The 13,612-nt window shown below is 45.5% G+C and overlaps 1 protein-coding gene across 1 annotated transcript in view; it reads right to left on the bottom strand.

Moving 5' to 3' along the window:
• Nucleotides 1–13,612, bottom strand: part of MAMDC4 (MAM domain containing 4) — a 394,635-nt gene that overhangs the window by 15,432 nt on the left and 365,591 nt on the right. The window contains exon 26 of the mRNA XM_085611032.1: nt 10,201–10,328. Within this exon, the coding sequence (XP_085467158.1) occupies nt 10,201–10,328 (128 nt within the window). The remainder of the gene's footprint in view (nt 1–10,200; nt 10,329–13,612) is intronic.

Raw genomic sequence — 13,612 nt, 5'->3', positions numbered from 1 at the left:
GGGTGACAAGATGGCTCCATGTCACCGGGACACCACATTTCAATTCACGGACTTTGTTTTTACATATCATTACATTTGTAGTTGTAGTCTTGGTTCATTGTATTTGAGCTAATTGGACCAATATGCCTGATAACAAAGATACGCAAAAGCACAGTTCAGGAATGGAAAATTGGAATCCTAGTTACATGGAGCCATCTGGCCATCCAACTTGTTGAGAGATTCTCACTGCAATAAAATTTGTAAACAAATGGGGTCAAATAGTGCATTTTAAAGCATATATTTTAGGAAACCCTATTAGAAACAAACAATAAGTTTGCTAGTCTAAATGCCTAAAGGCCTGTTTTTTTTAAAAAAGCCCTACGACCCCAACCAAGCACTCAGACATCCACATATACATGATTCGCTTCAGCTTTCATTCAATCACTTGGTAAAGGAGCCAAAGAGAAAAAGAAGGTGGAGGGTAGTCAAAGATGGGAAGGAGGAGAAGTGGACAGAAGAGAGGAAATGAGGAACAGAGTGCAAAGAATTATACGGCAGCCTGGATACAAGGATTCGAGGAAATGAGGAAAGCAGAGCTATGGAATGAATGGAAGTACTGTGCACGGTAGAACAGCAAGGGAAAGTGAAAGGAAGGAAGAGAGCAGACAAAGAATGTGGAGAGAAAACAAAGAAGGCAGAGGAGCTCAGACAGAAGAGCGGCGACATGTAAGGATGAAGGAAGAGGCATTGAAAGATGTGAAACAAATAAAGTGGATGCATGCTTTGGAGAGATAACAAGGATGGGAAATGGAAAATAAGGAAAGCAAGCAATTGCAAATCCAGGTGGTGTGGTTTAATGTGCTAATGTAGTCAATGATAGTTTATTAAAGTGAGGCACACAGGAGGGAGTAGCAGAAGCAGACATAGAGAACAATAGTTGTAAAGTAGCCCCTCATGCAGGTCAATACAAGCACGTGTGGGAGGTGGAAGGATACATCCAAACAGCATTAGACAAGAGATAAATATTCCACTAGGCTGAGACAAGATGTGATTGAAAAGGTCTCAGGCAATGGGTGAAAGAGGCTGATCATGGAAACCCAAATGGTTAAAATGAGTAATGTAATGTAATGTAAAAGCATACTTGTATAGCGCAACTATCACTCCAAGGAGCATCTTGGCGCTGAATGGAGTAAACAGCCACTGTACATATATTGTTAGCAGCAGTTCTCCTTCTCAAATGTGCTGTCAGAACCCAGCCCCATGAAAAGGGGATGGCAGGAAAAGAGGAGATGAGGAAGGTGGAGAGGTGATGAAGAAGCCAATGACAGGAAATGGCGTGAGGGAACAAGGGAGGGGAGTCAGAAGACAAGATGTGAGGGATGGATCATGGAAGATAAGCAGGACAATGTACAGAAGAAAGGAGGCTGAGTAAGTAGGGAAAAAGCAAAGTAGGTTGAGAAGACAGGGGGGACAATAAAGGCACAAAATAGACTAAGACGGAGAAGGAGGTGACGGAGATGGAGATGGAAGCGACGGGCCATGGAAGTGAGAGAACAGACAAGGAAGCAAGTGACAGGTCTGTAAACAGAGGATTAAAGAGGTCTCTTCAGCAGAAGTATTTATCCACTAACCTATTTCATGGCAATTGTTGGCAGTGAAACATAGGCAATACATATTGCTTCAGGACAAGGGAGTAGCCAGAAAATAAAAAAATAAAAACTTTGAATTAAAGATCTGATTGTGCCAAGCAACTGAATCTAGTCTATTCAAACCTGAGTAGAAAAGCACCATTGTCTCTTCCACCCAAGCATCTTTCCATTCATCCTTTCACCCTTCAATCTGGTTCACCGTTACTGTCTGTTCATCCATTCATTCTTTCATCCAAACTTTCCCCACTCCTTCCATCCACTGTGCCACCCATCGATCCATCCACCCACTCTGTCATCCATCTATCCTGCCATCGATTCACTCTCATCCATCCATTAAATCCTCCTTTTACCCACTCATCCATCCCTCTACTATGCCATCTTTCCACTTGTGCGTCCACCTATTCATCCCTTTACTCTGCCATTCACTCACTTGTCCATCCACCTATCCATCCATCCCTTTACGCTGCTATCCTTTCACCCGTCCATCCATCTATCCATTCACTCACTCCTCCATCCATCCCTTTACTCTGACATTCTGTCACATGTCCATGCACCAGTCCATTCACTCACCCTTTCACTCACTCATCCAGCTACCCACTCATTCATCCTCCTGCTAGCTCTTGTATTGAGACTGTAGACCTTCATAGCATTAATTATGAGGTTTTGACTGACAGGTTGCAGACAGAAGAGGCCCATAAAGAACACCACCCCAGTTGTAGCAGCCTAAGCGTGGAGGGGTTCACAACACCCCCTGCTTCACCAGGAGTGTTAGCCTGCCCGGCTACTTTACTGGGATTCTAACATGCCAAAGTTGGATCCCACAGAGATCTACATCCATCATCTGAATGACCCTCACTAGGAGGGAGTTATAATATATCTTTCTAGCTGGTCCTTTGAGCAATTTGTTTCCAAAGCTGCCAGATAGCGAGCTTCATGTCATACGGGCAAAAGCACTCTCATGATATACAGTCAGTTTTAAGCTACGCTTAAAGTTAAGGAGTGTGCGGGTGGGGACACCAGAAATGTGTTGCATCTGGCCCGCTCCTTGTGTGCCCTGATGCTTAAGAGCAGAGCTACACTCTTCGTCACTGGGGAGCAAAGCCTTGGCATTGACTGAGTCGATGGGCAGTGGTGGTGTGGCCAGGGCTTAAAGTGGGATTAAAAACCTGGAGGGGGGTGGGTGTCTCTCAAAGGGGCGTGGCCAATGTAATTAGGGCGTGGCTTAAAACACGTAAGCTAAAAATCTGTGCTTAGCATAGTGTGCTGCCCGACTTGTATTTTGCTGTTTCTGTCATTGCATCCAGATATATGATACAACAAGTAACATCATACCTACAACAATTGGCTTTGTCAATGGTTGTTAGTTGCATAAGATAAATAAGCAGCAACTATAGCTTATTTATAATATTGTAAAAGCTTCCACTTAAAGCCCTGGTGATGCCACGACAATGTTGGCTGCTCCTGAGTTTCAAAAAGAGAAGGGAAATCCATGGAGAAAATGACTCTCTTTAAAGGATTTCCCTTCCCCTACAACGCTCACCCGGCATGACGTCATGCCGTAACTTCTCCACTAGTGAGAAGTGAGCACGTGCACAACCACGTGCCTGCTGTTACTGCAGTCTGGAAAAAAACGGACCCCCTGTGCCAGGGCGCAAAACAGAGCCCGATAGAGGCCCACTTAAAGCCCTGGGTTGACCCAGGGGACTTTCTCCCTCGGACGGAGCTCACCCAGACTGGGGCAGTGGAGCGAATTTGAAAAATGAAAGCAGTGGCTAAAACAGCGCGGTCCTGGGCAGCAGAGATATTGACATGAAGAGCAGGGAGGCCCTGTCGGAGCACCACGTATGATCCTGCAGCAAGCGGGCTGCTTAAGTTAGCAAGGCTGCAGCTTCTAAAGTTCGGCCAAGACAGAAACGCTGCTCATTTTATTGATAAACCCGAAGTCCAATGAAGGAGCAGGCAGCATGTAACATGGGCAGGGGCGGCTGGTGACATTTGAAAATGGCGGGGCTTACAAGGGCTGGAGGAGTGCCCCGTAACATAACCTGGACGCTAGCTTACCACTTCGGCGCAAAGGTGGGAGATAAAGCTGCCAAGCCTGGTGTGGTGCACACGCTTCCGTTTATCCTCGCCTCTACCTCTCCTCACCTCTCTCTCTCCAACCGCTATCTGTTTATTTCTATCGCTCTAGCTTATTCGTATCCCGCACACCTGCAATTACCCAGTACAGGCAATCTTCGCCAATGGCACAAAATACACCTAGAAAACAGGGCCAAATTTCCCTTTCCCCTTCAACTACAACCAAACTGCTCTTTTTCACACAAACTAGACCTTCCCACAATTGCTCCCACACCCCTAAACCCATTCCCAAAAACCAAGAACACCCTAAATTAACATCCCAAACATGTGCATTACCGCCAGCTCCCAAAGGCCTAAAGTCGCGTCAAAACGCACTCTGAAACTAGGCCCAAAACACACCTTCCCCTCCATGGATTTTCTTCAAAACACTTGCAATCAAAATTAGACCTTCCCAACTCTGATCCCAGCTAAGCAAATCCACTTGGAACCACCTGCAACACCCTACAATCGAACCCCAAAAATATGCAAAACTCACGTTTAAAATGGGCTCCTATGGCAGCTCTTTCCCTTCCTCGACTTTGCCAAAAAACACCCTTCCCATCGATCGATTCCTCCCAAACTTCCTGCACACCCATCAATTCCACCTCCCTACCACTCACAGCAGCCCCGTTCCTGTCGATCTACTGGACCCCCCTAAAAAACACTTCTCCATGCACCCCAACACCGCCCATTGGATAACATTGCAATCCGGGCCTTCACAAAAAATGCTCTTTTTTCGCACTTCCACTACTTCGATCATCTTCAAACTCACTGGAACACTAGTTCCAGCCATTCCCGAGAATCTCACCAATTTTCACCCAAACACAAGCCCCCCGCAAACCCACAAAACACCCCAAAATCTGCCAAATCTGGATGGAATTTTGACAAACCACCCTAAAACCTTCCCAACACCAACCCAGCCAAATCTGCATAAAATCCAGCCAAACCTTCCCAACCCCAACTCAGCCAAATCTGGATGGAATTTTGCAAAACCACCCTAAAACCTTCCCAACACCATTATGCACGAACCTGAATCGGGCCCTGAGCCCTAGACTCCGGGAACCCTAGCAAATTTAAACCCTAAACACCACCCCAACCCTACCACCTAACCCTAAACACCACCCCAACCCTACCACCAGCAGCGGGAGAACTGAATAAAATTAAAACAAAAACTTACCTGACCGCCTCTGCTCCTGGTCCGCTTTGGCGCCTCTGCCCCCTTCAAACCAGAACACCACGTCAGCACTGGAGTGGCAACCCCGCAGCCAATCCTGGCGCTGCTGCAGCGCCAGGATTGGCTGAGGGCACAGATTACGCTACGCCCGCCGCCTGCCCATTAGGAGACCGAGGGGCTCCTAATGGGCATGCGCAAGGCAGTAAAAACACAAGTACGCATGACTGGGCACGGACTAAAAATTACTCTCCATGCCCACTCATGCGCACTTGTGCTGCAGTGCTGGCTTTCCCTGGCTTGTCTGACAATGCATGTCAGTCAACATGACGCCGGACCGCCCACGGTCCGACGTCATGCTGACTGACATGCATTGTCAGTTCTCCCCACCCTCGGCGTCTCTGAACTTAAGTAAACTAAGTTCAGAGACACCGAGGAGGGAGCTGCAGGCGCGGGCAAGTGCGGGGGCGGAGGGGCAACGCCCCAATGGACGCAACGCGCCTGAACATGGGCCTAGCACCACTCCAAGTATGAAAATCTTTGAAAACCCGTACACAGCCTGAGAATCAAACCCGAACTAGCTTTGTGGGTATCTGCTGCCTGCCAGACTCCACCCTAGGCCCTCCAGCCTGTCTGAAAGAAAAACGTAAAGTGGGTGTTTCCACAAGCCAATTGTTTCCATGACCGCCCTATTCCCTTAACTAAAGAATAATATCCTGACTCCACCCTGAGCCACATAATTCAGCACCCTAGTGCAAAAGGATACTGAAATATAACCACGCCCCACTGATGAGCAAGTATCCTACTCTGAGCATCAATGACAAATATTATGTCACCCAGCCGGGCACATGTGCACTTTCACTCATCTCCCCAAAAAGTCTTGATTTAAATATCATGCTCCGATGCAGGCAGCAGTGCTGACCTGCTCCTGCCATTCATCTTCTCCTTCCATAACTGGCAGGGTACTTCTCCGAACAACCATGAATACCAGCCGTCCCTGTTGTCTTGGTTCTCGAATGTACCAATAAGCCTCTTAGGCTTGAATTACGTGTACACAAAAATAGTGGTTTCTCAAAATTCAATTTGTTACAGAATACACCTCTGCTTATAGTTAGGCCTGGCATCCTTGGTGTGGTATTCCTCCAAACCTTTTGCCTTCGCTCCTCCTGTTTTCTGAATTCGTTTTTGTTGCCATTAGGACTCTGTGCACATTTCCACTACCAACCATTGATAAAGTACTAGTGCTAGCGCCCTAAAACATGGCAAAACTGGTCTACGCTTGATTGGCACATTTAATTTATTTATAAGTCCCTTGTATATCGTACTACATGTATCCAGGGACTGTAAATTAAATGCTACCAGTGGGCCTACAGCACTCATTGTGCCACCCACTAAAGTCACTAAAGTTGCACTTTAAAACATATCTCAGGCAGCCTATTGCAGCCTGCAGTGCCATTTTAAACTGTCCTTTCCAACCCGTCTTTAGTTGTGAACACAAAGTATGCCTATAACTGGAGATGGTTCTAAAAACATACTGGGACACACAGAAAAAAAGACCTCACATTTTATTATGAGTAATGTACGATGTGTTTTCTGCTGATTGCAGTGTGTTATGTTGTCTAAAAAAAAAATTTTACACTGGGAATTAGACAGGACAATGTTCATAAAATGGTGTTCCTGTACTCCCATTTAAGACAAAACCATTATTGTTGGTGAATAACATTTTCAGTAGGGTCTGGTGAATGTGGAGAATTTTATTTCTAAAAAAACTTTGGGGTATATTTACAAGGATGTGGCAAAGCGCAGCTTTAGCTTCCTTGGCTTAACGCAGCATTCCGCCACTTCTGAAACACAGGGCTGCACCGTATTTACAGGAATACGGTGCAGCCTCGCGTTTCCCCCTGCACTGGTGCTAATTTAGCTGACTAGCTCCAACGCATGCACCCTTGCACCTTAGTGCAAGGGTACCTGCGTTGAAGGGAATGATTGTTGTTCCTTCCTGCACATAAACAATCTGAAATAGCTTTTTGAAACTTCTACATGTGCTGCTTAATGCAGCATATGTAGAAGTTTCAAACCTTCTTTTTTTAATGATTGTTTATGTGCAGGAAGAGACACCTTCCTGCATAACAACAATTGATGGCGTTTTGCTGTTTCTATGTGTCCTGCACAATGCAGACACATGGAAACAGCAAAAACGAGCATAAATTAAACATTTCTCCTTGTTGCACCAGGGTAAGACCAGGTTTTCCCTGGTCTTAATTTTGGCACTGCCCCATATTTACACCACCCTTTTAAATTTGGGGCAGCGTCAAAATCAATGGGTGTTGCTGTGGAACGCCCACCACAACACCCATTGCCTGCCCATTTCAAGTTAAGTATAGCATGAAAGGGTGCCTTATTCACAAGGTGCAGTGAGCCACATTAAGTGGCTAAACACCGCCTTGTGAATAAGGTGAAGCCCCTATCGCCACCACAACATCAAAAAAAGTGACTTTTTGGTGGCGATAGGGGCTTGTAAATATGCCCCTTTGTGTTTTGCTTAGTGTTTAAAATAGTTTTCCATCAATGTATATTAAAATGGCAAGGGCGTAAGCTGTTACTGCCAGACAATGTGCAATATAATGTTTCATTATTTACCTTTTCTTGCTAAATAAGTTAGTCAACAGGCCACATAATGTGGTCCTTCACTGCCAGATAATTCCAGTATCCAGTACCACAGGATTGGTGAAAAAACAGCCTAGCTAAACTAAAAGAAGGATGTACAATTTGGGGATTTGATTGTTCACATGTTTTCAATCATGCTGCTATTTAAATTAAATGGCCCGCTTGCCTGAGTTTGTAGGTATTTGTCGAAGCACAGGTGTCAAATATACTTTTATTTGATTTCATTAAAAAACCATAAAAGAATGGAAAAACCACCGTGAATAAAACTTACGAGGATATACATTGTAATTGTTTTTGTAAAAGATATAAAAAGGCGGAGTATATATAATTTTTTTTTTTTACATGTATTTACATTTAAGCAGAGTTATCGGGTGATTTCGGAGCCAGACGTTCTAACGCTGCATGAGTTGGTTAACAGGTTCTGCACTGGCCAGTTCTCTTGCTGCGTTTTTTAGGAAGTTAATGGCTCTGCAGGACAGTGGGATAGATGAGCCCGTGAGACAGTGAATCACTGCTGCTCTACAAGTTCTTATTTGTTCCTTCCTGAAGAGCTCCTGAAGGCCCATTTTGCGCGTTTCTGTCAAAGCAAGGCAGATACATAGTAGGTGCAGTAAGGACTCATTCCATGCTCCACACAGGCGGCATTCCTTTGATTGCCATACGTATTTCCATTTTGGGGTCAGGTCCTTTGATGGGTATGACCCAAGCCTTAATAAAGTGAAAAAGTGTTTTTTCTGATGTGGAAAGTGATCTAGCAGATAGGATTGGGGTTGCAACCTCTGGTATGACTGTATCACGGCCCAGGCGTGTTTGTTTTTTGCTAGGGCAGTTTTGTCTAATAATAAAGAATGCCGTTTTATGGCATTGTTGACCAGTGATTTAAAGCCGGAGTAGGTAGGAGCTGTAAGCCATGCCTCCTCTAACTTCAGTGCTGAGAGCGAGGCCTTCAGAGCTTCGAAGATTGAATTTTTGAGGCTGGCTTGCTTTTCAATTTCTGCCCAACAATAGTGTGCGAGTGTGTTTTCCTCTGCGTCCCGCATCCTCCAGTAGTATTTGACTAGTGTGCCTTGTTTGTCGGGGATCTGGTTTCTTAGACCATACTCAAGTCGGATTTGGGCTTGCGAAATGTGGCGGGGGATTGCAAACAGTTTCTTAAAAAGAATTGATTGTTCCAGGTTCAAGCCTGTAGCATCCTTGCCATTCAAGATTTCTGTGCCATATGAGATAGAGGGCAGGAATTTTGCTGCTATAACCTTTAGTAGGTGGCCAGTGGAGCCACCTGCAAGCTTGTTTTTTAAAATTTTGAAGGCAAACTGCAGCTGTTTGGATTTTGTATGACCTTGGGACAGATGAATCTTGAAGGTGAGTTTGCGAACAATTTGGTAGCCTAGGTATTTGTATGAAACCACCTCGGTCAAAGGTCGCTTGTCCAGAGTCCAAGTGAATTTCCGATCGGCTTTATGATGTTTGTTAAAGCACATCACCTTCGAAGCACAGGTTAGGTACCCTACACTACCCAGTAAAAGTGCTTTATGTGAGGATCCCTGTTATGGCTTCTGTCATGACACTAATTATTGGCAGGGCCAATGGCAAGGCCACTATTCATAATCAAGCTAAAACAAGCCCTTAAGGACCTATTAATTTCAGTGGCGGCTGACATAATGAAGAGGTGGTGGGTGGGTGAGCATGGGAGGGGTAGTGTGTGGGGGTGGGAGGGTTTAATAATACATTTTGTTTTTTAAATACACTTACTTGGACTTGCGGCCGCCTCCGTTTTCTCTTCCTAATCCCAGGCTCCCAGAATACACTGGGACAGACTTCCTGTGCAATCCCCACGCTGCCCTCATGCTATGAGACCAGTGCAGAGATTGTTCTCAGCGGGCTGAAAAGACGCTCTGCTCGGACCAGGGAGTCTGTGGGGTTTCTCCAGCCCGGCTACATTGAACAGCTGGGCTGGAGAAACCTAAGTGTGCATGTGTGTTTGGCTGGCCTGAGACGGCCGGCCAAACACATATGCTCACTTAAAGAGTGCACATAGCACTCCTCCTACTCCCCCCTTCAATGCCTCGGCCCGCCCCTCCCTGAACACGCTGGCTCGAAGAAGGAAAATGACAAATAAAACGATTTAGGTAATTGTTTTATTTTTCACATGCTGGCTCAGAGCCAGTGGGGCGATACTCCTCCGCCATTGCGGAGGAGCCGCCCCTGATTGATTTAAGTGTAAGGGCACTGTTACTAGGCCCATGATTTTGTTGCAATATCGCCAGCCACCCTCTCTCAAATCCCTGAGTTAACAGTTACCGGATATGGGGGATAACGCTGCTGTGGGGTAAAGAGAGGGGAGGGTGATGGAGTTACTGGGGTATTACAAGGTGGACCCTGAGAGTCCTCTCAGAAATGAAAAAAAAGGCAGAACTTGGAATACCAAACCCTATCCTGCAGGTTATTCCTCATTTATCCCATGAGTTGTGACTGGATATTTCGGCTACTTACACCCTATGGCAGCCGCAGTTTCCGGGTGAAAACCAGTGGAGTAACTAAGTGTTGTGTGAGCTGTGACTTGTCTTCCGCCATTTATTGCCCTATTATTTGACGTTCCTGTACACTGGTGCTTACTTGAAAGTCCACTGAGCTGGTCACTGTGATCCTGCCCTCCTGCCAGCCTGTGCTCCGGTGTCCTTGAATGCTCCACACGGTGAGCTGGCCTGCTGAGCTGGACGTCTTTACCTTCAGTTCTCCTGGATCTGTCACAAATAGAACACAAGGCAATGACAAATCAGGTGTAGGTTGGCTTCAACAACATGGAAAGGAACATTTCCAGGGATGGCTGAGGTTTCGTGAAAGAATTAATGATGATTTGTGCATAGTAGGTGTATATGCTCCATAAGTACGCTAACTATCCAGTATGTAATGAGGAGTCCCCACTTAAGACGCTACCATCAGGTTGTGTGACCTGCACACTTCGGAATGAGGAAATCAAGGAAATGTCTCCACTTTGCTGTAATATGGTAAACCTTATAAATACTACAATGGACTTTAATATCCACCCTTGCCCTCTCCTACTCTACTCTACTGATCGGCAACAATAACACCAACCACAAGCATGCCAAACTTTATTTGGAGTGTTCCATGAAAAGAAAAGCCAAACATCAGCAATGGGGCAATATAACTGCACAATGGCACAAAATATAATCCAGAAATCATTGTATCCTCGGACTCTGTGTTTAAACTCATCAGACAAGATGCCAGCCTATGGACCTCGTTCGGGTAAGTGGCATTTAAGCGGGTGGGTGCGGCGAATGCTTTTTGAAACCCATTATTGTCCAAACTCTCGTTCTTGGTCATAATCTGAGAGCAGCTGTCAGTGCTTTGAATGAGAACTGCATTTCTTTTTTGGCCACAAAAGACCTCTCTACCATAACCTGAATGCTGAAAAACACATTTTACAAATATACTGGATCCGGTGGATAACAGGAGGCATGCTCTCTGATCCCCTCCCTGACATGATGAGCACTAGAGAAGGAAACGCACAGCAGGCGTCATGTATAAAGTGGATTACAAGCACTGATGTGCTATAACGCATAATGTTAATATTGTTAATGGATGTTAGGCTCATAAACTGGCTTCCACCGAAACCGTTTCCACAGAGAGGCCAGGCATTTCTGAACCACACTAATGAAAAGAGGCACCACAGCCGTGAGTGGGCAGCTGACCACTACCTTCTGACAGGAAGCAGCATTGCCCTATCCAAACATGTAGAGCGGTGGAGAGTCTCACATGATCAACACACACAGGAGTGCAGCATTGCCGTATCCAAACATGTAGAGCGGTGGAGAGTCTCACATGATCAACACATGCAGGAGTAGAGCATTGCCATATTCAAACATGTAAAGAGGTGGAGAGTCACACATGATCAACACACACAGGAGTGCAGCATTGACGTATTCAAACATGTAGAGGTGGAGCGTCTCACATGATCAGCACATGCAGGAGTAGAGCATTGCTGTATTCAAACATGTAGAGAGGTGGAGAGTCTCACATGATCAACACACGCAGGAGTGCAACATTGCTGTATACACACACACATAGAGAGATAGAAAGTCTCACATGATCAACACACACCAGCAATCAAGCGCACATGCAGTCTAGGAGCAGGAAAAACAAGCAAGCACCCCACACAGCCAGTGCCTCTACCAAAGTATACATTTATGAAGGGTCCTGGTGCTAATCTACTCACTATTAATCAATGGCTAACACGGTAATCACCATACGAGTTGAAGTCCGGTTTCCAACAGCAATCAGTGTGAAATGGCTGCCAGAATGAGGAGGCCGCAGGCCTCCCCTAGAGCCTGGAGCAGCTGTCCTCATGAGGGTGTTGGCAGCAACTGCTACGAGTCCTTCCAAAGCATGTGTCTGACATTGCCCAATCGCACAAAGCACTCTGCTCACACGTATAACATGTAAAGACACCACGGTAACATGAACAACTCTCCAATAAAGAGAAGCATTACCTTGTTGCGGATTTTATTGTGACTGTACTAAGATCTCTCTATAGTAGCTTATGTGCCCATGACAACCAAACTGGAAGAGAGTGCATGAGCTTAGAGCGTCTCACATGCACTGCTGTTTACACCTCCACTGTAGTACTCCTAACTGGAAATGGAGAATTACAGATGCAGAAATAAATAAACTTGATTCAGGAAGTGACAGCACTGATGGGCTACACACGAAACATTATGATGCCATCTAGAAGTGGAATCCAGCAACAGGGCTATCACAGTTAGGAAGCAGCCAGGGATGTTACCCCCAGGCCCCTCTGTTTTAAGGGCCCATCTACCACTGCTCAGAGTATTATATAAGCTAGCCTGCTCTCGTGACACATGCATGATGAGGCGGGTAATGCCAGTCACCACTAGGCAGCGACATATAATGGAGAGGCTTCAGAATGAGTCTCAGGACTTCGCGTTTCTTTTGAACAAAGATGCTCACACAAGAGAAGGGCCCCGCAGAACGTTAGTGACCCCTGCTTCGCAAAAGCTCCTGGCTGACCTGTTCAAAGAGCTCAGGTTTATGCTCTGCATAGTTCATGGGCAGCTCTGTAAGCTTCCAACCGAGGTGATTTCATTTTTATTGGGGCCCTGCTCATGTTCCGACTGAGCTACAAGGCTCTGAAGAGCTCGAACGTGAGCTACCGTCTGTCTGGTGGTGCCTGTCCTGTTCTTCCAAGTGGGCATGGGTGCAATTTATCAGTCTACGTTTTTTAATACTCTTCCCCCCTCAGTTCAATTTTGCGTTGTTTCTTTCAAACGTAAAACTTATAATACCATCATACCTAGCTTTTTCCCATATCACATTACAGAAAATCAAAGGTAAGAAAATAAAATAAATCAAACAGCTACGGTATCGGGGAAGTTACATCTTATCAAATCAGCAAACATTTATAACTATGTTAAATATTAAGTCACTCAGTACCAGACAGCAACCCAGTCTTATTATTTTCCATCTGTGGCAAACAAATTCACATTGTTACTACATCCTGATCTACATCCTTTATAGGATGGTTGTCCAACAATATAGGTTCTGCGGGTCGGAGCCAGGTTTGATTGGCAGGGCTTTCATGTAAGATACCCTTATAGAAAGTGCCTTTAAGAGAAACTTACTGGTTATCCTGAAAACGTGGCATAGATCCAGCCATCCTGAAGCTATGTTGCACCCCCCTGCTGTATAGCAAATGCTGATGTATCTGTGCAGTCATTATTCCGCCCATGGGACCAGCCAGCCTCCACTTTGAACCATAGAGCAATATGTGAGTAAGTAACTCCTGCAATACTGACCAGTTTAGGTTGGTCCATTGGAATTGTTCTCCTGGTTGAAGTTTGCTTCCTTCCCTCTTTCAATCTTTATTTCTTTTTTCGCCTTTCCATCTTATCTTCATTGCATTCTGCTTTCTTTCCATCCTGCTTGCTTACTTTCCTTCCATCTCTGCATCATTCTTTTTTTTTATCTTTCGCACTATTCTTTAATTTGC

The sequence above is a fragment of the Triturus cristatus genome, chromosome 1_2, assembly GCF_964204655.1.
Source record: "Triturus cristatus chromosome 1_2, aTriCri1.1, whole genome shotgun sequence".
Classification (NCBI taxonomy): Eukaryota; Metazoa; Chordata; class Amphibia; order Caudata; family Salamandridae; genus Triturus; species Triturus cristatus.
This window is presented reverse-complemented; position numbering and strand designations above follow the sequence as displayed.